At 41.3% G+C, this 26,321-nt stretch overlaps 1 protein-coding gene across 4 annotated transcripts in view; it reads left to right on the top strand.

Moving 5' to 3' along the window:
- Positions 1-2,253: 2,253 nt before the first annotated feature.
- Dclk2 (doublecortin like kinase 2) overlaps positions 2,254-26,321 on the top strand; it is a 115,076-nt gene continuing 91,008 nt past the window's right edge. For all 4 annotated transcript variants that reach the window (XR_007594734.1, XR_007594735.1, XM_050158815.1 and 1 more), the window contains exons 1-2: positions 2,254-3,408; positions 14,373-14,704. Coding sequence is in view for 2 of the 4 variants with exons in the window: in XM_050158815.1 (XP_050014772.1) it covers positions 2,988-3,408; positions 14,373-14,704 (753 nt within the window). In the remaining 2 variants the exon portion in view is untranslated. The remainder of the gene's footprint in view (positions 3,409-14,372; positions 14,705-26,321) is intronic.

Genomic DNA, 26,321 nt, shown 5'->3' with positions numbered 1-26,321 from the left:
GCAGGGACAGGAAAGTCTTCCTGAACCCTGTATGTCATTTCCCATTAAAATTTAATGGAAAATATTTGGATATATAATCATTAAAGGTTATGAAATTAAAAATTGTGCTTTGTTTAAAAAACTCAAGGCTACAGTTTCCAGGCCCTTCCACTAAGAAACAGTTACTTCATCACTTTTACTTCTTTCTGGGAGAAGTGCTTGGCACACAGCGAACAGAAACGAAAACATGAGACAGCAGAGCTCCAAAGTGCTTGCAGCCTAAAAGGTCTGTAGGCATCTTTTATGTAATAAGTAATGGAATAGCTGGAAAACTGTCTTTCAAAGTGGAAGCTTGAGGCCAAAAAAATAAAGACATGACAAGGCCTTTGAGAAATAGAGTAACATGAGGTGAAACTGGGAAATAGTCAAGGCAAGGGTGTTGGGTTTTTTTTTAAATATAAAGCCACTTAGTGGAGTATTTAATGAAGTTTTACTTAAACAGATTATACCACATGAACATTTGCATTACTCTTTCCTGGGCAATGTGGTCTTGAGGAGAATAAGAATGAGTAGGGTGCCAAAGACTGTTCTAAATTACATCGCTAGCCTGGGTGGCCCAAAAGAGAAGTGTGGAGAACAAATGATAGTTCTTTGCTTTGTGCCAAGACATTTCTACAAGTTTCCAGAAAATTCTTGTTGCAGATGGTCAGTGAAATTTTTGCACTCACTAGATAGTCTGTGATTATAAATTACGTACTAAAAACAGAAAGGAGTCATATCTAATGTGAGAGAGGGAATATTTTGAGATTTAATTTCTTGAGTTGCCTGTAACTGAGAAATGGAAATGTATTTGAAATATTTCCCTCAATTTTTTATTCAAGTAAATGCTAGTCTAAGGGGAGTTACAAAGCAGGATAGAGAAAATTCACAACCAAGAGAGAGATAAGGTCAACGTGCCAGCTTTCAGAAAGTGACCTAATTGCCAGACAGTCTACAGCAGGTGAGCAATTAGCAGGTCAGATTGTGTTTCTGAGAAGGGGAAAATCCCAACAAGGGAAATGCTAGTCTTAAACATCTTAGTGTAGAAATTCTACAATTTCGTGAAAGAGGAAAATCTGTTATGGTTCTATAAACTTTAAGTCATAAAGCAATCCAGATTAATTAGTCGTTGCCTCTTTTAAAGCCTACCTGCCCCCAATTTGTTTGCATTAGAACTTGAATGCAGGAAAAATTTTTCTCTCAAAAGTTTTTACATTTATTTACTGCACTGTATGCCATGGCATGCATGCAGAGGGCAGAGGATAATTTGCAGGAATATATGCTTCCCTTCCACCATTTGGGTTCTGGCCCTTGTACCTAGGCGATCAGACTTGGCAGCAAGTACCCTTACCTACTGAGTCATCTTGGATGCCCATGGATCAAGTTTTCCCTCTACCTCCATCAGCTCTCAAGTTGTGGCCAGCAAGGTCTTGATCTGTATCATATTCATTAAATCCCTTATGAAAAGTGATTTGCTTCGATGGTATTGAAGATTGTGTTCCCACCCATTCCTGTTTCACGTGGTTCCAGGACGCCAGCTCTTTTGACATCCTACCTTAAAGGACAGTTTCCCCATCAACACTGAAGAACCAGGTGCTGAATCATTAATTTCATATGTCAGATTAGGGCCAAATGTCTTTGAGCGTCTACGCCAAAGTGAAATAACTAAATACGCTTTTATTGTGAACCACACACCTCTAAGGAAAAGATTTCTGCATGGTAGATGTTTGTCAGTACATTTCTGTGAGTTCAGATTTAACACATGGGGAAGAGCCCAGGGGTTTAATTCTCTGCGTGAACATCCCCAAAGATGGGACTGATTAATGCCTGTCAAATGGCAAGCTTTCAACAAATAGTTGATTAGATCGACCTTCCCCAAACCAATAACTTCTAGTCATTTATTCATTCAAAGTTACTGGAACTAGCGCGTTAGCGAATCTTCATAGAAAGTGTGAAGGATTTTCCCCCCAAAGGATCTCTAAATAAAACAATGCACGGGTCGTTTATAAAAAAATAAACATCACGTCTAAACCTAGTGCTATGTTTTTGTATTTCTGCCCTAGGTTGGCCTTGGTTCCCGTGGCGGGTTAAGGATCTGCTTGCTGCCCTTGAGTCTCCTTCCTTTGTAGTTTTTTGGCTAGCCTGGTTACGCTAGCCCCCGTGGCTGCGGAGCGCGCGGCCACGCCCGGGAGCGCGCAGCTCCTGCAGCCTGGCGGGCGGGGCCTCCAAGAACGGTCGAGCCGCTCCTCGTGCGGCGCCGCCCTCTTCCTCACCACCTCCCTCTCGATGTGGTTTGTGGTAACCCAAGAGGGATAGAAGGTGTCCTCCCGGGTCCAGGCCCTGCCAGGCGGCCGCGAGCGCGAATGCCGGCAAGCGTGCGGGCGTGGGAGGCGGCTGCGCTCTTCCCGCAGGGGCCCAGCGCTGCGTGAGGATCCCTGGTCAGCCTGGCCTCTCACTGGCCGTGGACCGGGCCCGGGAGCGCGCGAGGCGGCGACGGGAACCCGGGACCCCAGGCCGCGCGACACAGCCCCGAGGCGCCTCGCCCACGCTCGCGCTCTACCCCACCCCCTGCGCTTCCTTCCTCCATTCAGCGCGCCTGAGAGCGAGCGAGGGCTGGACGCGAACCAGAGCAAGCCTCGGACCGTTCAACTTAGTGGTTCCCGGCCCGCTGCCCGCGCGCTATTTGTGAGGCGTGGCCCGGCGAAGGAGGCGCTTGAGGGGCGTGGGGCTCCCCAGCTGGCGGCGGTGACGGAGAGGGCGCGCGGGACAATGAGCTGGGCAGCTACAAGCCGCGGCCGCCTTTAGCTGGCTGAGCGGGCCCACCTGCGAGCATGGCCCGCGTGCTCGAGCCAGGTGTCCCAATGCTTTAAGGCCGGAGCGCCCAGATCAGGGCGCGCTGCGGCTGGGGCGGTGGGGACGTTCCTTCATTAATTTATTTATTTGTGGAGAGCTTTCTCTGAGCAACCGCGATGGCCAGCACCAGGAGCATTGAGCTGGAGCATTTTGAAGAACGGGACAAAAGGCCGCTGCCTGGGTCGCGGAGAGGGGCTCCCAGCTCCTCTGGGGGCAGCAGCATCTCTGGCCCCAAGGGCAATGGGCTCATCCCCAGCCCGGCACACAGTGCTCACTGCAGCTTCTACCGCACGCGGACCTTGCAGGCCTTAAGCTCTGAGAAGAAGGCCAAGAAGGCACGCTTCTACCGGAATGGGGACCGCTACTTCAAAGGCCTGGTCTTTGCCATCTCCAATGATCGTTTCCGTTCCTTTGATGCGCTCCTCATAGAGCTGACCCGCTCGCTGTCTGACAATGTGAACCTGCCTCAGGGCGTCCGCACGATCTACACCATAGACGGCAGTCGGAAGGTCACCAGCTTGGACGAGCTGCTGGAAGGTAGGAGGGGCGGGCAAAGCTTGGCAGGTGCAGTGACTGTGGGCTGGGCGCTTCCCCGCCTAGAGCGGGGCAGGTGCTTTCTAGGCAGCCAGGGGGATTAGAGCGCCTCTGTAGTTTGTGTTGGCCCAGGGTGCACACATTCTCTGTCCTTCTCAAGAGATTTGCCCTTTTTTTTGAAGAAAATTCTAATGAGTAGAGACACAGACAATGGTACCTTTAAAATTAGCCAACTTATTTTTGCTGGAAGGGCAAGCTGTTTGAAAGCATGGTCCTCCAGTGAGGTGCGGGGTAACCCTTGGTGGAGCTCAGCGCTGCACTTGTGCTGTTCCCGTGTTTGGTATCCCACTGTACCTTCTGTGCATGGCTGTGGTTCTTACTTGCTCCAGGTTGGCTTTTCTGATTTCACTTATGGCAGAAGTCACTCAAAATCAAGAGGGGCGATCCAGCATAGCAGGTATCAATCTTGGCTTCATCTTGGACCATACTGGACACTTTGAAAAGTATAGGTGTCTGGACCCACCCACTCCTTAGATATTATGTTGTGCATGGTTGGGGTGTTACTTGGGCTTTTAAACTTTTGAAAGTTCCTCAGATGATTTCAGTGTGTAGACAAAATGGAAAAGTAGCCGTGCTTAAAGAATTTTCCACATTTGGTCGACAGCGGGGTGAATCAAGGTGAATCTCTCCTGCCTTCTCCCTGAAGAGGATGACTAGGGTCGAGGGAAGCGACAGCAGAGACCTATTAGAAATTAGTAATCCTGGCACAACAACTATGCATCACTCAGAAGGACCATTTGGTAATATGTTGGGACATACTTGAGTTTCTGCAATATTTATTAGTTCTTGGGAAGGGATGGGTGGTTGGTAGTTACGAACCTGATTTTTAGTTCTAAACAGCATTCAGAAAGACCAGATATATCCCCTAGTGTGTATGGACTGAATGTATACGTGTAGCTACCTCTCAGACATCTTTCGTAATGGAAATAGGGCATTCCATGTAGCCAAAGCAACAAGAGGGAGGAAAATGATCTCTGAACTAGGTGGTTTTCTTATTTCAGCATAAGCTTATATTCTAAAGTCATTTTCTCTGTTTCACAGGTGAGGAAACCTAAGCAGCATGCATGCCAGGGTTACTGATTTCTAACAGGCCTCAGCTGATGCTTTCTCTTTTACAGTTCCCCTCCAAAGGGAATAAGGTAGCTATTCTGAGGAGTCCGCAAAGTGCCTGAGTTTCTCCATTACTTTTAGCAAATGGTACCCTTGCTCTGGCTACAGGACAACACAATTAAAATTGTCTTCTATATAATTTATCAGTAGAAGAGGCTACCTCACACTTTGCCTTAGAAGTGAGTTTTGGTTTTAAAGACTAAAAGAAGAGGGTAACCTGTAGGTGTGCCACTAAAATGAAGAAAACATCGTTGAGAGGACCACATTACTTCATAGAGACAAGGTCTTGCTACGTAGCTTTGGCTGTCTTGGTGCTCACTATGTAAACCAGGCTGGCCTTGAACTCACAGAGATCCGCCTGTCTCCAGTTTTCTGAAAACTGATCCTGATAGTTTTTTGTCTGATCCCCATGTCAGAGCACCAGCACAGTTAAAGGCTCAACACTGTTGTGCAAGCACGTGTCACTCACTGGTCCTCAGGTGATGTACCCACTCCACCTCCAGATGGTTAATAATGTTAGGCTCCTTCTCTGAAGTTATTTTGACAAGGTATTGTTAAGTTAAATTAAACTGCTTCAAAGGAGAGATAAGAACATTTTCTGTGTTAATATAAAGACACATGCTATACATCTACTCCTAGGAGATGTGTGGCCTTCTGAGTCACTTCAAGTCCAAATAGTTGGTTGGGAAATTTCCTTGAAGTCTTTCACTTGCTGATATTTGGAGAATGGTGATTTGGGCAAACACTGACTACACATACAGTCCAAACAATTATACCACATTGTAAATAATGGTACAACGAATGGTTTCTGTGTCTTTGCTGACTTGGTTCAAGAGTTTTTGTAATATAAAATGAGTGTAATAGAAAATTCAACTTTTTTGGTTACAGTAGAAATTTGTCTAATAGTGTCTTTCTCTATTAATTTCTTAGTTCAACAGGGTGACATATGCCTGTGATCCCAGAGCTCTGGAGGTACAGGCTGCTGGAGGATCATCAAAAATTTAAAGCTAGCTTGATCTAAATAGTTAAGTTCCCAGCTGCCAGGAATATATAGAACTTGTCTTTAATATTGAGCCTTCTCACCACCCCCTTTTTAAAAAGAATGTTTGTTATGCAATGTGTGGGGCAGAATTTGGACCCCCAGAACCCACATAAATGCTGGTGGATGTAGAGGCTTGCCTGTAATTCTAGCCTTGTGAGACAGAGTCAGGGATCCCCAGAGCAGCTGACTACTGACTGAGACTAGCTGTATCAGTAAGCTCTGGGGTTAATGGAGAGACATCCTTTATCTTACTTAAGGTGAAAGAGTGATTGAGGACACATCCCAACATCAAATCCCCAGCCTACCACGTGCAAGCACACAGTCATGTACATGCATATCCCCACATGTGTGCCTGCACATATGCAAACATGCAAAGACACATATGAAGTTTTAGGTTTCAACTAAAATCATGTGCTCAAATGTTCAGGTTTATCCCACTGAACCAGGGTGCTTTCTGATGTAACTTACCTCAGTGAGTACAGTGTTGGCCATGCTGTCAAACCACTCTACTTCATGTGAGTCAGCTGTTAAACAATGTTTCATTTTCTTTGCCTCTTCCATGCTAGCAAACATACTTTAGGAGGTGATTAAAACAAAACTAAAATTGTCTTCAATTAAGACTAGAGAACTTGATTCAAGATTACAAGGCTCCTTCCTAGCCACTGTCCCCTTGAGCTCAGATGAGAAAAGAAATTTGCATGGCCCATTTTTTTTTCTCCTACCCTTGACCTTGAAAGTCTCTGGAGAATCAAGCTGGTCTGGTGTAGGACAGTTTTCCTTCAGCATGGTTCCTAAACCAGCTAACTGGTTTATTCAGCTTTCTGGATTAGTATTGCCGAGTGGGCTGTGTGGATTCCTGTAAATCTGTTTATTCTTGGAAACTCTTGTAGGACTCTATCTCCCAACAATAAGTGTGGGAAAATCAGGTTGAGTCCGCTGAGCTTAGAGCATCTCTGAAGGTCCATTCGGAATGTCCAGATGAGGGCTTTTAGCACTTTTTCCCACTTGTCATCCCCTTTTGCCTAACATAGGTTATATCACCTGGTTATAGGTATATAAAATGACATAGCATTTACTGAAAGTAAATCATGAAGAAATTTATTTTGTGCTTAAAATTTGTTTTATTACATTTGTTTCTATGTATGTCTGTGAATGTGCATACCATTTTGAAAAAAGAAATGGGAAGATACTGGTTTGGTAAGATCAATTTATGTGCTTTTGCTTACAGGGTAACACTTATTAACATTTTAAGCAAACACACTAAGGAACCTGGAGGCAAAAGCCGATGCAGAGGCCATGAAGGGTGCTGCTTAATAGCTTGCTCATCACGGCTTGCTCAGCCTGCTTTCTTATAGAACCCAGGACCAGCAGCTCAGGGATGGCACCACTCACAATGGACTGGATCCTCTCCCATCAACAGTTAATTTAGAAAATGCCCTATAGCTGAATATTGTGGAGGTTCCATCTTTCCGGGTAACTCTAGTCTGTGTGTCAACTTTGATGTAAGACCAGCCAGTGCATCCTAATGCTTGTGCTGTAGCCACTTGACTGACAGAGCTGTCTCCATGGTCTGCTATTGGAATGTGCATATCAGAATATACATTTAGAGCAATTTAGTTTATTGAGCTCTTCCTTAGAATATCTTTTACAAATTTAAGATTAATTTTGAAATAATGATAAAATTGTTACTCAGCGATAGTCTCCTCCCTCATTTCCTTGCTCATCATCTTCATCTCTTAACAGTATTTTGCCTCACCTGAAGAAAGTCACCAAAATGTATTGCTGGCTCTGTGTATGTTCATTGAGCCCGTGTGAGTGAAAGAACTTGAAAAGTGGCTCGGTGGATATGTGTCTCCTTAGTTTAGTGATCAAAGTCAGTAGCTGGGAAGTTACACATGAATCTTATAGTGCATTTAAATACTTAGTAGCCTGGCTCCTAGAGATACTTGAGTCGTAGTCTTCAGAATCTTTCAGCAAAATTATATCTGACACCCACCCCCACCTCCAAGTGCTGGGATTAAAGGCATACACCACCATGCCCTGCCTACTTTATTTTTTGTGACTCTGAATAGACCATGTGGAGATTCATAAAACTTTGGCTATGTCCTCCTCCTCCTCCTCTTTCCCTTCTTCCCCTTTTCCACCTCTTCCTTCCCCCAGCTCCTAACTCCCTTCTCCTCTTCCAGGTGCCCAGGCACTTTGACATCAGAGTTACATCTCAGGCCTGCCCGGCCTATTGTTTATCTGTCCTTCAGATATGACCCATTTCCCTCAAGTCTTCTCATTCTTGGAAGGCCTGTCTGTCTGTCTTTCATTTTTGGATGAACACTTGTTTTCTGAACTTTTGTTACTTGTGTGAGTGCTGAATCTAAGTCATAGTCGGTATTGCTTGCCTAAATTTAGGGCTAAACTGTGCTGTTAGACCCATGGAAGATTAAGGATGCAGGAGAGGAGAAATGAAGGACCCCAGAGGCTGGGGAACCACTGCTTGGATGAGCCCGTTAATGGAATGCTACACTCATTGTGCCCCAGTTTGTTTGCAGATGTCAACCATCTTTCAGTTTGAAACCCTTCCACTAGCCTTATAGTTGCAGTTTATTTATTTATTTATTTGTACGAGAGTCTCATTGTTGTAGTTCTGGCTGACCTGGAACTAAGATACACCTTCTGCCTCCCAGATGCTGGGTTTGAGATGTATATGACCACTCCTGGCTATATTTGATTTTATTTGATACGTAGGAGTTATGGTTATGGGGTATTGTGAGCTAAATCAGTGCATGTACACAGTGTTAATGATCATGTCACGGTAACTGGTGTATCTATTACCTCAAACATTTTTTTTTTTGTGCTAGGAACTTTCAAAATCCTCTCTGCTATTGACTTGGAAACATTTCACTTAATTTTTGTTAACTGTAGTCATTGTACTACTGTGTGGAACAGTAGAAGTTGTTCCTCATATTCCCCTGAGCTTACAAAACCTGAGTATGTTTGTGCCCCCTGGAAATAAGAATAGGAGCCGGGCAGTGGTGGTGCATGCCCTTAATCCAAGCACTTGGGAGGCAGAGGCAGGTGGATCTCTATGAGTTTGAGGCCAACCTGGTCTACAGAGCAAGTTCCAGGATAGGCAAAAAAAAAAAAAAAAAAAGTAAATAGGAATATGGGTGTCAGGTGGCTGTAGCTCAGTGGTAGGGGGCTGCTTTACAAGATTCCAGCTCGTGGTTCTCAGCCTGGGGGTCATGACCTCCTGGGGCTGAATGGCCCTTTCACAGGGGACACATATCAGATATTTACATTACAGTTCATAATAGTAGTAAAATTACAGTTATGAAGTAGCAATGATGTAGCATGAATTCTAATTGTTATTAATAATAAAGACTGAGAGTCAGATACTGGGAGTTAATGCTGAAGATCAGAGAAGCAGAGTGCCAGCCACTAGAGAGTTTTTACCTCTACCAGTGCTCAAACCGAGGGGCAATCCTGTCCTCAGACTGCATCTCCAGACTCTGTCTCCACTAAACCTTCAGACTGCAGTGCTCTTGACTCCTCCCTCCTTATAATTCTGTCTAGTCCTATCTACCTCCCTAGTGCTGGGATTAAAGGTGTGAGCTCCCACTCCCTGGCTTCTAGTGGTTTAGCTCTGCACTACGATCTTCAGACAAGCTTTGTTTGTTAAAACACAAACAAAATAACAGTACAAAGTGAAATATGGTCTGGGGTTACCACAGCGTAAGGAACTACATTAAAGGGTCACAGCTTTAAGAAGGTGGAGATCCACTGCTCTAGAGCACCACCACCAATAGTGGTAAAACAATCTACATCAAAATCTAGCATATAAATGATAGAGATTGCTAACTGCATTGCAACTTAAAGATATTTATAAATATAAAGACGACATGCAAAGGTTCCATACTGCAATGCCATCCAAGCACAGTGGCCATGAAAGAACTGGCCAACCTTCATGACCTGTGAAAATGTAAGTTAGCAGGATAAAGCTGTTTGTACTAACTTAACTGCTATTCACGGTTCCCTTCAGTGCTTAATGCTATGTTGGTGTGCAGAATTGATGCAATGCCCTTTAGAATGCCATGCACTGAGCCAGCTATATAGCTAACTGACTTCTATTCCTAGTAAGTGTATGTTCTCTGCCCTTAACTTGCTGTGAGCATATCTTTAAATTAGGTATTATCTTATTTTCTCAACTAATTCCTGTCCAAGTTACATTCCTTGCACCTAAAGAGTTAGAGCTTTTTGCAGGAATTTGTGTGGGTGTGCTTCCTTTAGAGTAGTTATTTAGATGTATTTCACAATGGGGTGATGCATACATTTTATCATAAAAAACAACACAAGATTAAAATTCCCATTATGAACTCTATGGATATCTTACCCTTGACCAGGTGTGGGGAACTGAAGGCAGGCCATGGATCTGTTTACACTACTGCATGAGAACTATTTTTGGTCTCATTAGTAGAATTTGTTTTCACATTTAGCTAATTTTTTAGGTCTTAAGACAAACTTCTGTAGTGTCGTTTTATTTGTATTTTTAAAAATAAAGCTTGCCTGAAGCTTGGAAAAGTAAAACAGCCACACTGGCCAGTCTTACTGACTATGCAGCAAATGACACGTACTTTAATCCCAGTAGTTACAATGACATACACCTTTAATTCCAGTAGTTACAATGACATACACCTTTAATCCCAGTAGCCACACTAGTTTACCATAGAAACCAAACAGTAGTGGTGCATCCCCTTAATCCCAGAATTAGAGATGATTATAAAATGGGAGGAGACAGCTCTCAGTCACAGTCTCATTCTGAGACTTCATGGAGGCAGGATCACCATTTTCGGACTGAGGTTAAGGTCAGAGCCAGTGACTGACTGCTTTGCTTTTCTGGTCTTCAGGTTGAACCCTAATACCTGTCTCTGAGTTTTTATTAATCATGCTCCCACTCCTATATCTATATGTGGAAACCTCAGTATATAGACATACCTTTCTTCATATCTGCATCCACAGTAGCTTCTCTGCACTTTCCCTGGTGGAAAGCACCATAAACCCAACAGCGGGATGTATCTTCAGGAGAGAACTGTGCTTAGCTTTCAGATGTGTTGAAATGTGGTCATAGAGGTCACCCACCTCATTTTGTGTCCACTGCAGATGGAAGTGACAGGGATGCTCCTGGGGCCTGACACAGGGGTACAGTGCACACAGTACCCCAGCTGGAGCAGGGGATTTTGTGGTATCTTGATGATTCCCATAATTTTTACTTCAGCCAGTGCACAGTTTGGTTAGAAAACCCAATTAAATCATTTGACACAGTAAACTAATAAAACAGTCTTACTGTTTCCTACTCAGTATTGTTCTTAGCGGCTATGTGGGGTACTCATCTTCTGACGGAAATGATCACGTTTGACTACAATGCACTCAGAAGCTCATCCACGTTAGGCTTCACCAAGAGCACACATAACTGAATGTGGTTTTCCTCGGTTGCATTTTTTTGGGGAAAATTTTCCTTAGATTTGGAAATTAGGAAAGCATTAAAATTCCTAAGATTTACCAGTAATAAGCATTAAATGTCTTTCCATGTTTTCTTCTGCATTCCCTTGTTTAAGTGTGATAAATACATGTCTATCAATATGTCCGTCATTTTCTCCAGGAGTGAAGAGCCTGTTTCAGGCTTATTCAGGTTTTGTTTTCTTCATAAGGTTGTCTGCTTCCTCCTTAGACAAGAATGAAGTAAAACCATGGGCTCCAGATTTCATGTCACAGAATTTGACTTGAATGTCAGGATTATTTATAAACTAGTTAGTGACCTAAAAAATTAAATTATAGCGAATGTGAGAACGATATTGACTTACACACAAGCAGTCTAAAACTGCTGGTGTACGAATTTCCTACTTTGTAAATCATATGTAGCTGTCCCACAGCCAGCATCACTCTCAATAGTGGAAAACTTCAAAGCTTCTACTTTAGGAGCAGGAGGAGATACTCACACTCACCCCATAAGCAACTGAGGGCCCCAGGAAGAACAGATTTTTAGAAAGGTAAAGGTGTTGGAAGAAGTGTCTAGGTCAGCAGTTCTCAACTAGTGGGTTGTAATTCCTTTGGAAGTTGGACAACTCTTTTGCAGGGGTCGTCTAAGTGTCTAAGACCACTGGAAAACACAAATATTTACTTATGACTCACTAGCAAAATCAGTTATGAAGTAGCAACGAAAATAATTTTATGGTTGGGGGTCAACACAGCATGAGGAACTGTATTAAAGGGTTACAGCATTAGGATAGTTGGGAACTACTCATCTATGTCCTAGATTATAACCAGGGTTTGTTTGCAAAGCAACTAGGGAAAGTAAAAACCTTACCCATGCTTTTATAACCTGTCTACCAGTGACTGTTTCAGCTGGACCAGGGTGAGGCTTAGATCTGCTGAAGGAACAAGATCACCTAATTTATATAAAAAAAAACCCAAAACTTTCTTAACTAACTAGAGAATGATGAGAAATCAATAGCTTGTAAGCTCACTGTGCAGAAAACTGTATGTGCACATGCACACCATGGAAGTGTGAAGCTCTATTCTGTGAACACCTTGACTCAGAACTTTCCAAATTATAGAACTGGTATACATGTTTCTAGTAGGAACATTATGAAGGGAAGGGGGGGCGGGGAAGGAGTTAACTACCTCTAACTGTACAATCACACGAAGGGCTTGCTCTCCTGCTTGTTTCTGTTCTTCCAAGCCCATGCAGAGAAGGAAATTAAGACATGAGTTGAAAAGCGTGTGTCCTGGGTGGTTTGTCAGCTGTGCAGGGTCTGGTTGATCAAAGGAGATGGACAGAGAAAATCTGCTCACTTTCCTTTTACCTTGTTTTTTATCTTTAAGAAGACTTTACCACTGACTTAATATATCCCCGTCTTAAGAAACAACTATCTTCTCTTGCTAAGGTTATTTTTATATAGTCTACTATTACACAGTTTGAGTCAGAACATTCATTAAGTTTTCATCAAAAATAAAAATTGCAAGAATTTTTTGATATGACTCTTTTTCTGTAAAATTCAATGATAGCACCATCATATTTTTCTCACTAATACATACATGTGCATTGCATGGCTTTATTACTTTGATAACTGTTTTTGAAATTCTGTACAGTTTTCTTATGACCATACTGTTAAATGGTTCTATGGGGATGACAACTTGGGTGGTGATGGTTGGGGAAGACTTCAGGGTGCTGCTGTAGGAGTGGTATTATAGTTTAGGATTGGTTCCCTGCATCTCCCAGGCAGAACCCTAACAATTCGTCTACACAGAAGACATAGTATGTCCTCAGCATTCCTTTCCACGTCCCTGATCTATCACCCATTGTGCAGGAGCCTTTGGGCATCTCTGAGGTTCTCTACTAATCAGGTCCTGGAGAACATTTTGATAATAGTCAATATTGACATTATTAGCTTATCTTCAGGCTTTCTTTTTCATTATTTTGGTTAAAACATTTATGACTCATCTGATATAATTAATATATCAAGAATGAATCTTTTTGTACTAAGTATATGAAATAATGTGTTCTTTGTGATTATATCTCAGAGAAAATCTTAGCATGTAACCTTCCGTGTCAAAAAGTCAGTGCCAAAATAATTGAGTAAGTTATATATTTCTTGCAAAAGTACCGTCTTTTCAGTACGAATTTTAGAAATTTTGGAATGTAAAAAATTTAGATAAATCGATAAACAATAGGCAAACAGTATAGCCTCTGTGCCCTTCTTAATTAAACAAAAGCCTGATTAAGCTTTGTGAGAAATGACTATCATTTTAGCTTTATATCTGTTCCCATTTAAGAAGATATAGAAAAAGTTGTCCACTTGAAGTTTTAGTTTTATTTTAAATTTATATTCCTCTAGAGAAACCAGTGCCAGCACTATGCTGCTTTGAGGAGCCAAGCCTTTCACTTCACAGTGCTTCGGTAGTTGAATGGATGATACTACAACTGAATATGATAAGTCCGCTGTGTAAGGATGTAGTGATGCTGTTTGACTGAAATTAGAAGGATTTTAATTTTTATGAATATATTTGTTTCAATTATTTCAACCAGAATGAACTATTTATGTTTATTTCTGAGACAGGGTCTTACTGTGTAGCCTAGATGAGCCTGAAACTCCTTGCATAGCCTAGAGTATCCTTGAACTTGGTGCCAATCTTTCTGCCTTAACCTCTGCTCCGAGGACTACAAGCTTGAGCTACCATACCCAGTACAATCCCTCTCCCTTTGCAGTAACAATTCAGGCTGAGTTCAGGCTGGCCTTGAATTTAGATCTTTCCACTTTAGCCTTCAGAGTAGCTAGGATTACAGGATTCTACCATATCACCATGGCTGGCTAGGATGAGCTTTTATGAAGAATAAATTAGTTTGCATTTGGAATCATGAAGTACTTTGTAATTTAGTTACTTGATTCATTTAATTCTGCAGCTAATGATCCTGAGAATCAAAGTGTGGAGTAATGACTTATCAAAGGTGAGACATTTGGGTAAAATAAAACCCAGGTCTCACTCTTCATTTCTGGGCCTACTGCTTTTCACATTATACCTGTAATTTTCTGAAAAACCAACCTAGCTACTTTGGGAGAAAGGGAGGTGCACCCTTTTTCTGTGACCACAAGTTTAGGAGTTACAGGTTTCCAGAAGCCATTGTTTAGACAATGCATTCAGGCTTACTATGGCCAATGCTCAGAGATCTGATATTGTGCTAATAAAATTGTTATTTGCTTTTTAGGAGAGAGTTACGTGTGCGCCTCCAATGAACCATTTCGTAAAGTTGATTACACCAAAAATGTTAATCCAAACTGGTCTGTGAACATCAAGGGAGGTACAACCCGAGCCTTGGTCGTGGCCTCTGTGAAGAGTGAGGTGAAAGAAAGCAAGGACTTCATCAAACCCAAGTTAGTGACTGTGATTCGAAGTGGAGTGAAGCCGAGGAAGGCCGTGAGGATCCTTCTCAATAAAAAGACTGCCCATTCTTTTGAGCAGGTCCTAACAGATATCACCGAAGCCATTAAACTAGATTCAGGCGTGGTCAAGAGGCTGTGCACCCTGGATGGAAAGCAGGTAGGTGGTGCTTCCCACAGCTCGCCATCTTGCCTTGTTAAGTTTACATGTTGATTATCTTTGCTGGTGTTTGTTGATGTCCTATACGGTCTGGAACTTGCTGTATAGGACAGGCCAAGCTTGAGCTTGGGCTCCACTGTCCTCCCAAGTGCTAGGATTAGAGGCATGCAGCATGTCCAGCTCCTCATGTGCAGGATTAGGGGCATGCAGCATGTCCGGCTCCTTGTGTGCAGGATTAGAGGTGTAGAGCATGTCCAGCTCCTCATGCTGCTGCAGTTATATCAGCAACAGAATGCCGTGGTCTCCTGGAAGTGGTCCTCGCAGATTTACACAAGGACTATATGTGTGAATTAGCCTTTAGCAAGAAAGATATAAGGGCCTCCCATTTTTCCAGCTATCTTAGAATCCTCGCACTCCTCATTTTTTAGAAGGAAAGATGTCAATTTCCAGGGAAAAGGATAAGTTGAGTGGTGTCATGTGCTAAACAGGAAGTTATCCAGAAATAATTATCAATTAGTGTTTATTGGTTTGTGCTGTGGGACAATGGTCTGTACCCTGTCACTTGTATTTTAAATAAATGCTGTTTGTCCAGTAACCAGGCAGGAAGTACAGGTGAACCAACAAGAATTCTGAGAAGAGGGAAGTTTCAGTCTGCAGTCTTCATCCAGACACAGAACAAACAAGATGTGATTGCCTTGTCAAGAAAGGTACCAAGCCACGTGGCTAACACAGACAAGTCTTATGGGCTAATAAAAGTTATGAGTTAATAAGAAGCTTGAGCTACTAGACCAATCAGTTTATAATTAATGTAGGTCTCTATGTGTTTACTTGGAACTAAGTAGATGTGAGACCTGGTTGGACACAAACCTCAGTCAACAGAATGATTTGCCAATGTGGGGCTGACCAAATCCACTTTAAAGCCTTAGAGAGCTGGGGAAGTTATTCTAGATAGAAAAGAATAGAGTTCAGCACAGCTGATAGCAGCACTTTCTCAGATAGGCTCTGCTTGCTAGAGGCAAGCGCTCTCGTTTAAGAGAGGCTTCCTGACTCAGCTTTAGCTGCAAAACCTTGCAGCTCTTTTAAGAGGTCCTGCCATGAAACACTTAAATGATATTGATAAAAAGCTGACTGCATGCTTTTTGGTGGTGGTAGAGACCTTGAAACACCATAGAGTTGTGGCAATAAACATGACTCCAGCCAGTACTTCTGCCATGAGGCTAGACTCTCAGAATAAAGCTAAGGAGTGGGCTGGATCCAGCCATCAAAGCCATGGCTTTAATCCTAGCCATATTGCTGTACATGTGTTAAGGGTTGACCACTTTGGATTGGATAACCTATCTGGATGCTCGTTCTTGGGGAAAACTGATTCTCCCTCTGTCGGCCACCATTAGTTGCCTGTAGCTCTTCTCTTCATCGAGGGATGGGGCCTTGTGAAATTTCCCTCATCTGCATTGGCATGTCGACTGGAGGTGTGATTATGCAAGTCTTGTTTAGGTAACTATATGGTTGAGATTTCATGGGTACAGTTTTCTGTCATGTCTTGAAGATACTAGCAACAAGTGTCCTGGGTCATCTGGTTCTTCCAATCTTTCTTCCCCTCTTCTATGGTTTTTCTGGGCCTTAGGAGTAGCAGTTACATTGTAGGAAAACCAGTTGGGGCTGAGCACCTGTGGTCACATATTCTCTACATGTGGACCAGTTGTATATCTCTATAATGTTCTCTATTTACTACAAAAAGAAGGGTTTTCTTGTGGAGGGGTGAGAGTTACCCTTATCTTTGGGTATAAGAGTAAGCATTTAGAATATGGTTAGAAATTATATTGATATTGGCAATTGTGGGTTCTCTCCTAGGGTCTCGGACCTCTCTAGCCATAGATATTGGCTAAGTTTTTAGTACTGGGTGTGCATTCCCTCCTATTGAGTAGACCTTAAATTCTATTAGACAGATGTTGGTCATTCCCGTGATAAAGTGCCCTTGTGCTGTTATTGTACCATGGGGATATCTTGTCAGAAAGGTATCACTGAGGTTCATAAGTTTTATAGCTGGGTAGGACTGTTGATTTCTCTTTTCCTTTGGCAGCTTGCATAGCATCTTCAGGTACTACTAGAGCTAGTCCTTGGGAAGGAGGCTTGCAGGTCAGTTCCAACTCTATTTCCCCAAGTTCTGTGTCTGAAATGCATGGTATCTTCAACAAAGGCACTGAAACTATATCAATAGCTATGTCAAAATGGAAAAGAATTTTCCAAGAATAAAAATAGTGGGAAAGTTACAGTAAGTAAGGTTTCTTGGACTGTATAAACACTAAATTTCTGGATGTCAAGCAACAGTTTTATGTTGAGTTATAGCAACTTAATATTAGGGGATCCTGGAAAAGTGAGTAAAAGTTTGTACAGTTTGAAAGCACAGACATATGCAGTGACCATTAAAATGTGTAAACTCATGATGAAACATTTGAGTACTGAGACTGTGACTCAGCATAGAGTATTTGTTTAGTATGAGAGAGACATGGGCTTTGTTCCTGATATCCCCCAACAGTCCTTCAGTCTTCCTTTTGGTGCTTAAATGGATTTTCTTTTAGGAAGAGAAATTTCTGTTGCATGAATAATAAAAAACCCAGAGATAGATATTGGGGTTCAAGTTGAAGATCAGAAAAGCAAAGCAGTCAAGCAACTAGAGAGATCTTACCTCTACCAACTCTCAGACAAACAAAAAATATTCTCTCTGCTCAGTCAAATTGCTCCTGTCTTCACCTCTCTTCATTAAAGGTGTGTGACTCCCAGAAGCTGGGATTAAAGGTGTGAACCACCACCTGGATCTGTTTCTGGATTGATTTTGTGTAGCCCAGGGTAGGCTTGAACTCACAGAGATCCATCTAACTCTGTCTTCTGAGTCACCACTCCCTGGCCTGTAGGGCTGACTAGGGTGGCTGCTTTGCCTTCTGATCTCCAGGAAAGCTTTATTTATTAAAACCAAATACTATAACACTAAAAATGTCCAATGTTTTTGAGGATGCAGTGACTTGACCTTGTCAAAAAAGATGGAAGTATACAATTTATAAGCTTTGTAAAGCAGTATGCAAATGTTTGTAACTCTCTCAAAGGTCTTACTGCTTGAACTCATAAATTCATTTTAGAAATTTGTCCTAAATAGCCTGAAAAACAAGTATAAGAAACTGTGCATAGGAACTTTAAGCCCAGCGTGGAATCAGGAAGATGGATCGCTACTAGTTAAATACCGAATGTGAAAACATTCCATTCCTTCCTTCATACTGGACATTTCCGTGTGTGTTTGGGGAAATCTAACAGTTGAGGAAAAGGCTAAAGGAAAGAAACAAGGAGTGAGCTCTGTGTGTTGTATTTTTTATTTTGCTCACAAGGATAGGAAAGACAACTTAAAAAGTCATGCAGCAGAAACAGGAGTAGACTGGGGGCACAGCGGTGAGGGGGAGGGAACGGGAGGAGAGGAGGGAGGGGAAACTTTGGTCGGGCTGTAAAATAAATAAACAAACAAACAAACAAATAAATGTAATTCAGAGGTTACCATTACCATCAGAAACCAAATGTTTGCTGTTGTGATCCCTCTGCATCATCCTGAAGTTAAACAGTCTGAAAGGGATCTTTGAAACCTTGGAAGATGGCTATAGAATGCCACAGGAATTACTCTGGTCACTTGTTGGTATGTATGTGTGTGTGTGTGGTTTAGTGTGATGTGTGTTATGTATATATGTATGTGTCTGGTGTGTGTATATATGTGTGTGGTGTAGTATGGAGTGTGTAGTGTGTTTGGTTTGTGTATTTTTATGACAGATTTCCTTTGAAGAGAAATGAGAAAGAAACTTAGACATATTAATGAACTGTCTTTATACAATTTTAGACTGTCTTAAGCATATTTTGTCCTAGTTCACTTACTACCTGAGTTTGTTTTAGTTTAACATTATCTGGTCTGTGACACAAAGACAGAAATTGTCCTTTAGACAACTCGCCGTGAGCCGTCACTGATCTCATCCTGAAATAGTGGACTTTTAGAGGTGTTGGTTTCTTTCATGGACCTGAAGGCTTTGGGATTGAAAGCATTATGAGTATCATGTGATAGCAGCATTCATGTCCTTGTTAGTATGCTTTGAATTTTTTCCTTCTTTAGAATGTTTACATTCCCTATTGGTATTGACTCCATTTATAAGATCTGAATTTATTAGTAAGATTAACTAATATATCTAAAGTCTTCATAAAATCACTTAGATCATCTTTTAGAATTTCATCTCAGCTAACTCATGGGTTCTAAACCAGCAGTGATTTTTTTTAATCCCTAGGAGACATAGAGCTATATCTGGACTCAGTTTTTAATTGTCACAACTAGAAATGGGGATTTTGGCGATTGATCATTGGAAGGCAGAATCCTAAGATTCACAGGCAATTATAACATGGTTCTTTGGGGTCTATAATATATTAATAGTGCTGAGATTTTAAAGTCCTGGTTTAGTGTAACGACGTTATTCAAAAGTAAATACTCTGTGAGTATTGACATTGTTAGTAGATAGCATACCGAACTTTATTTTGGGCCTTTATTTTTGACAGGCTACAAGGGTGTCTGTGTTGTCTAATGGACACGAACTTTGGGAAGTTGTGGTTTATAATCTGCTGGCTTGGGTTTCAGCCTGTCTTTATTGTGCATGTTTAGGTAGTACAGCTTCACAGATGTTTAAGAAAAGAGATCATAAATGGTTTTGTAGGTATTTAAAGTTAGGTACCAAACATCATGATTTAATCATAAGTTTTTAGTACTTAGAAGCATGGTGTAAGGGTTTAAATTAAGCATGTTACCCAAAGGCTGTCTGCTTGTCAGCAGATGGGGTTTGGAGAGGCGGGAGCATGCCAGAGCCTCAACCTCATCACTGGAGTAGCTGGTTGATGGGACAACAGTTTGGGTGGCTGTTGGGAGATGGAGCTTCGTGGGGGTATTTCTGTGAGGTGACGCCTTGCTCTGGCTTCTTAGCGCTCAGTTACTACTGTCTGTTGGCTGAGTAAGCAGCCTTCTGTGCTATGTGCTTCACCCACTGCTTTTCTGTCTTGTCTGAGGCCCATACTGTAAAGCCATCTGATCATGGATCTCTGAAACCTTTAGTCTATTTAGGTTCCTGAAGGTATTTTGGTACAGGGATAAAAAACAAATAGCCATATTTTTCCATTATCTTTAAAAAAANTAGTCTATTTAGGTTCCTGAAGGTATTTTGGTACAGGGATAAAAAACAAATAGCCATATTTTTCCATTATCTTTAAAAAAAGTACAACCTTCACTCATGAGGCAGAGACAGGGAGATCTCTGTGAGTTTGAGGCTAGCCTGGTCTACAGAGTGAGTTCTAGTACAGCCAGGGTTACACAGAGAAACCCCGTCTCAGAAACAACAACAAAAAAATCCAAACAAACAAAACAACAACAAAAAAACCCCAACAAAACAAAAAGGTTCAATCTTGAAGTTGGGAGTAGCTCATTAATAAACACCTGACTCGTATGGTAGTGGCCCCAAGTTCCATCTCCCTCCCCCAACCCAGCAAAAAGGAAAAAGAAGAACGATAAATGAAAATTCCTAATGTAAAACTCATATATTTATAAATGAGATGACTAAGAAAAAAGATCTATAAAGAGGAATACAAGCCGTTCCATAATTTTGTTTAAAAACACAGTGAGCTTTGATACCCAAATACAGTTTTGTTTTGTTTTTTAAGAAACAAAGCCTTGAACTTTTAAACACATATATAGGGAAAGAAGGCCTTTCAAATGTGTTTAAAGTTAGAAAGCCTTTTTTTGAAATAAGCCACAGCGGCAAAGTTCTTTAAAAAATGTCTTTTTTTTTTCTGCTACAGAAAAGGTCCAAATATAACTTTTCCCACATATGTGAAGGGTTCTAGCTTTGAGCATTCCCAGAAACAGCAGAGTTTAACATGAAAGAAACATTTTATAGAATTTTGGAACAAGTTGGTTCTTGTCATGGACAGAGGCAAAACAGACTTAGAAATTGCTTGCAGTTGATGCTTTTAGTGTAAAACACTTCCAGACTTTGGGACCACTGCCAGCGTTGAGATGCCCACGTGCAGTGTCCTATTCAGGGAGCATGACAGCTGCTGGTGTGCCTGCCATATGAGCCATCTTAGAGCCTAGGACTCTTTCCACCCTCACTTTCATAAAGCTTAGTTATTACCTGGGTCGTTAGCACATGGTCAGCTAATTTGCAGATCCCTGCTCTGCTGCATCTCTTCACTCTTCCTTTTCCTGGTATAGGTGCTTATTTCCTCCTTATTGGTTATGCAGAGATCAAAGGTTAAGCTTGGGCATGCCCTCCACATTCTCAGGGAAGAAGAAGAATGAATTGAGTCTAAATTAAATAAAAATGCTTCATGAAGGAAAATACGGTTGCTCTCTCAGTAGCACCATGTAATTTTTCAGATTTAAAAATTGATCTCATGTATTTGTTGATGTTAATATTAGAAAAGCTTCACTCCTAGACTGTGTACTGTTTTTCATGATTATTCTCCTTGGGTATTTTTAGGACTCTTAATTGTAGTATGATAGAACTGCCAGACTCAGTGCAGTGAGCTCTGCAGTTAGCATCACTTCCATGGCGATGTTCAGAGTCTTCGGGACTAATGTTCAGAGTCTTAGGGACTGTTCATACCGAAGCAGCCAGTACCTGCCCAGAAGGAATGCTCCTGTTTTCATAGGCATTTCAGACTCTTACTTGAAACATTTCATATATGTTTTTTTTCTGTTTTTTATTGGCTTATGGTAGACATCTCTAAGTATGAGCTTGAAGAAATTGATTATGTTTGAAAATGGTCTTATTTGTCCACATGCAAGGTCATTAAAAAGCTATTTCAAGTGCGAGTTATGAGTATCATGTATGAGAACTCACTGATGCGGCTATAATATACACAGTGTATCTCTGAAGATTTTAGATTCCTGAGCATCTAATCTCTAGTGGTTGTTAGTTTACCTATTTCCTGTAGTAAAGTGTTATGGCTGAACATTTGAAAATGGAAATGAATTCATTACTGAGCCAGGTATCAAGCCTCCAGGGCTATGTGATTGCCAGGCAAGGGCTCTACCACTGAACAATTTCAAGAGCCCTTTGAAAATGTGAATAAAAAGCTTTTCTTTTTATGCAAAATGATGCTTGTATAAATGAAAACTTATAAAAGTCCACTTAGGCAACTTTGCCCATGTTTTAACATCTTGTGTGTTTCTTCACTTAGTACAGTGGTCCATATTTTATATATGAACAAAGATAACTGTCTTAAAAGTTTTAGAAGCTGAAGGTGACTTTTATTTTCCTTGCAGAAACCCTGTCTTGAAAAACCAATAAATAAGTAAACAAGCAAATAAATAATAGAATGAAATTGCTTGGGGAGTCTCTGCTCCCTAGTGTGAGGCTACAGAGGAAAGAGGAGCCTTGGCATGACCAATTTGGGAGACATTGTTCGTCTAGGTGTGGTGACCAGTCTTCCACGGTGGAAGTGGAACAAGAGTGGACCCAGTGCAGAGAGGGAAGATAGGCTGTCTAGCCAGAGCTTGCAGAACAACAGGGGCTTTGATACTTTGTTGTTGCCAATGTGAAGGATGAACCACACAGCTAGGTGCAGGTTTCCATAGAGAACTCTTTAGAAAATTATTGTATGTGCATGGGGATTTTTGCCTGCATATATGTTTGTGCACCACATGCCCGAAGAGGCAAGATGTGGGCATTAGATCCTTTGAAGCTGGAGTTACAGACAGTTGTGAGCCACTATGTAGGTACTGAGATCAAATCCAGGCCCTCTGGAAGAGCAGCCAGTGCTCTTCAGCACTGAGCCCTCTACCTAGGTCCCATCCTCCCATTCCCCAGTAGAGAACTTTTTTAAAGTTCTGGTTTCCTAAAGCCCCACTAAAAGTCGAACTAGAGAGAATACCAAGGACAAAAAAAGCATGCTTCTACAGTTGATCACTTCAGCTTTTCATGTTTAAAAATGTTGGAAAAAGCCAAGTATACATTTTGTTTAGGAATAACTTATCCAGTTTGCTTAATGCTGGCCTAATAAGGTAGAAATACCAGTTTTGTGGAATTACACATTCCAGAATGCTGTGTGGGAGGCGTAATGCATAGTAGATATTCTTGGCTGAAGTAAAACTATTGTTTTTTTTTTTTTTTTTATCAAAGTAAAATGTAAACCCAACCTATGTAGCAATGCTCCTTATTTTGCTGTTAGCCTGGTGTGGTCCAAGAATATGCAACAAAAGAGTAAAATGTTAGCAGGAGTCAGTTCTGCAGAGTATGCATGAAAACCTCTGAGCATATCCTTGAGCAAGTAGCTCAGTACCTCCTCTGTGTGTTTTTGCATCTCTCCTTGAAATTTAGGACCACCCTGGGACCGCACCATAGCCTTCCTGTGCTCAGGAGCACTGGTCAGAACTTCAGCACTGTTCTTGGGGACAATTTTTAAGAAACAATTTGGTTATGTATGGGTGTATGTGTCTGAGTGTAGATATGTGAACATGAGCCCGGGTGCCTGTGGAGGTCAAAGATCCAGTCTTCTAAAACTGGAGTTAGGGGTGGGTGTGAACTGCTGGTGTGAGTCCAATGTGAGAGCGATAGTGACTCTTCACAGCTAAGCCATTTCTTCAGCCCCCCCCCCAGGGGATAATTTTAAACAGATAAATTAACAAAAAATGTAGAAACACACGAGTATGAAAAGGATATTTGTTTACAACACAAAGGAGAAACAACACTGACTGCTTTGTTCAGCCCCAGCTGGGTGCATGCTGCGTGACTCCATCTTTCCCGCTCAGTGTTTTTGAGAGTGACCACAAAAGTTCTGCTAGTTTCTTTAGGAAAAGAAGAGATTTTTAACAAGTAGATGAATCTGCAGGTGCAGAACCCTGAACAATTAATAAAAACCAACTGCTATGCAGTAATGAGCTAATATAGTCTATCAACATGGCAAGAGAAGTTTTGATTTCTTTTAGCTGAGGATAACCTCTACAGGTAAACCCCATCCCTATCTCTGTGTTTCCTTTAAGAGATGGTGTGCAGCAGGGTACAGTGTATATAATACATGCAGGCAATCTTTTCTAATTTGAGAGAGCTGACTCAGAGGGTGGAGAAAATTTTTCTGTGCCAACATTTCCAAAGGAAATCTGAAACGCATATACTTTCCTTTGCTAAGTCAGAGGGAGCTAGGTGTTGTGGGTTTGATAACTGATTGTACTAATAACAGTTATTAAGTAGCAGCTAATTACTGTGTTAAAATGTCCAAGTAATAATAAATCACATTTGATGCGGCTCATGAGTCATCTCCTGTAAACAGGGATTGTAATGAAGTGGGGAGATGAAAAAAGCAGGTCCAGATAGCAGAAGGGCACAAGGGTGTGGGTGCCCCATATTTATTAATTTTTATTTTCTTCTGTTTATTTATTATTTATTTATGTGCAGATGCATGTGCACCACTGCATGTTTGTGGAAGTCAGAGGACAGCTTGCAGGAGTCAGTTCTCTCCTCATGGTGTGTGGATCCCAGGGATTGAACTCGGGCCTTAGGCAAGTCTTCACCCACTGAGGCATACCTAGAATGAAAGCCTGAAACGTTGTCTTTATTCCTTGGTTAAAGGAGCCCCTTTAGATAACAGAAATTAACCAGTATTTGTGATACAATGCTGATAGTTAAAGAAATGAGAATTATGTATCTTGAAAGAATTACCTGCTTTAGGGAGCTTTTTCTTTCAAATATTTTGAAACATTGTATGAACTATTTTGTGAAACAAGCAGATTGTATAAAATTGTGGACAAGTTACTTAAGATGTTATCTTGATAAAAATATAATCACTTGGTTAATTTTTTAATGTGAGGTTCTATCAGTGTTTAGGTTGACTACAATTTTTCTTTATTTTTGGTTCACTAAAATAGTTCTGTACAGTGGTAATATGATACCCAACCCAAGTGCCTGAGGGGAACGCTGTAATTGTACCTCCAATTGCTTAGCATGTACAAGAGCCCAGTTTTAATTCCCACTATCAAACCAAAAGGTCAACTATTTTCAGGTTACCTTGTTTCTTTGTTTCTGAAAATCCTGGTTCTTTTTTTTTTCTTTCTTTCTCTTCAACTCAGAGCACTATTGAACCGCACTTCTGTTTGTAATATTCTTTCCAAGGGTTCTCTCAAATCCTGTGTTGTTTTTTCATGTAGGCTTCTGTTTCTCTCAGGAGACTTGGTGAGCATTTTCTCTTTTGATGCTTTATTGCCTTTTTGAGGAGCACTGTGCCTTTCAGAAATCTGTTTGCTGATTTGCCTAATCCAAATGAGTGCATGAATTAAGGAAAATTATGATTTCTTTATTTTAGAATGAAAGAGTTCTTAATATGAGTTTGAACAATTTATGAAGAAAATCATTGAAGATTCTATTTCAACTTCTATCTTCTGGTTTTTGCAGTAGTGGTAAAAATGAGTCAGTTGTGTGTATACATGAATGTGTGCATGGCATTCTCTCTCTCTCTCTCTCTTACACACACACACACACACACACACACACATGTACACATGTCTGCACGTACACAAAGTCTTAGGTTGTATTTGGGAAAAGCTTAATTTTTTACACATCCAGAGAACATATTGCTAGTTGATGAAACATTTCAAAAGTCTTGAAAGTAAGATTATTGCAACATTTCCTCAGATTATTCAAACATAGAACCCTTTAATGCAAGAACTTAATATTTGTTCCTCTGGAGAAGTGTGTCATAAAATGCTACTGAGTACTTGAATATTATTTACTCAGATACAGTGAGTAGTATTCTGATATACTCCAGGCACCGAGCTGATTATAAGGCATTGCAGTTTAATTGGTGATTGAGACTTTCCATCATTCTAAAGCAGGGAGCACTAAAGGGGTTATGAAATATGTGATAAGTGCTTTGAAAGGTTAAGTATAAATGGGCTTATTAAAGAATTTCAAAGGGCACTTTATCTGCCTCTTTCCTTTTATGAACAACAAAGGCTGGCTAACTTGGTAACTTGGTAAAGAAAAGAGGTCTGTTGAGCTTACAGTAGAAATGAAGGCTACACACCAAACACTATCTGCATTACCACACGATGGGTGGTAGAGTGCGTTTGAGAGGAAGAGTTTATGCCTTCAGTGAAAGCCAGTCCCTCTTGTGGGACTGGCTCCCATCAGGCCAAAGGACTTTCCATTAGGCCCCAACTCCTAACATTACCACACTGAGGGCCAAGCTCCATACCCACGAAACTTCGGTTAAGGGAGGGAAAATCATCCAAACCATGGTAGCTACTTACCCCTAAATAGTAGAGAAAGCACCTCCATGGACAGAAATTTCTGTCCTGCCTGGTCCTGTAGCTGTTCAGTCCCAAATAATCACATAGAGGTTTATATTAATTATAAACTCTTTGGCTTCTTTCTCAGGCTTATTACTAACTAACTCTTGTAACTCAAATTAACCCATAATTCTTATCTATGTTTAGCCATGTGGCTTGGTACCATTTCTCAGTAAGGCATTCTCATCTTGCTTTCTCTACATCTGGCTGTGACTGCATTTTTGCTTTTCTTCCAAGAATTCTCCTAGTCTGGTTGCCCACCTATAC

The sequence above is a fragment of the Alexandromys fortis genome, unplaced genomic scaffold (assembly GCF_014885135.2).
Source record: "Alexandromys fortis isolate MF-2015 unplaced genomic scaffold, M_Fortis_MF-2015_v1.1 scaffold_102, whole genome shotgun sequence".
Taxonomy (NCBI): domain Eukaryota; kingdom Metazoa; phylum Chordata; class Mammalia; order Rodentia; family Cricetidae; genus Alexandromys; species Alexandromys fortis.
The sequence above is the reverse complement of the archived record's forward strand: the minus strand, read 5'-3'. Positions and strand labels throughout refer to the sequence as shown.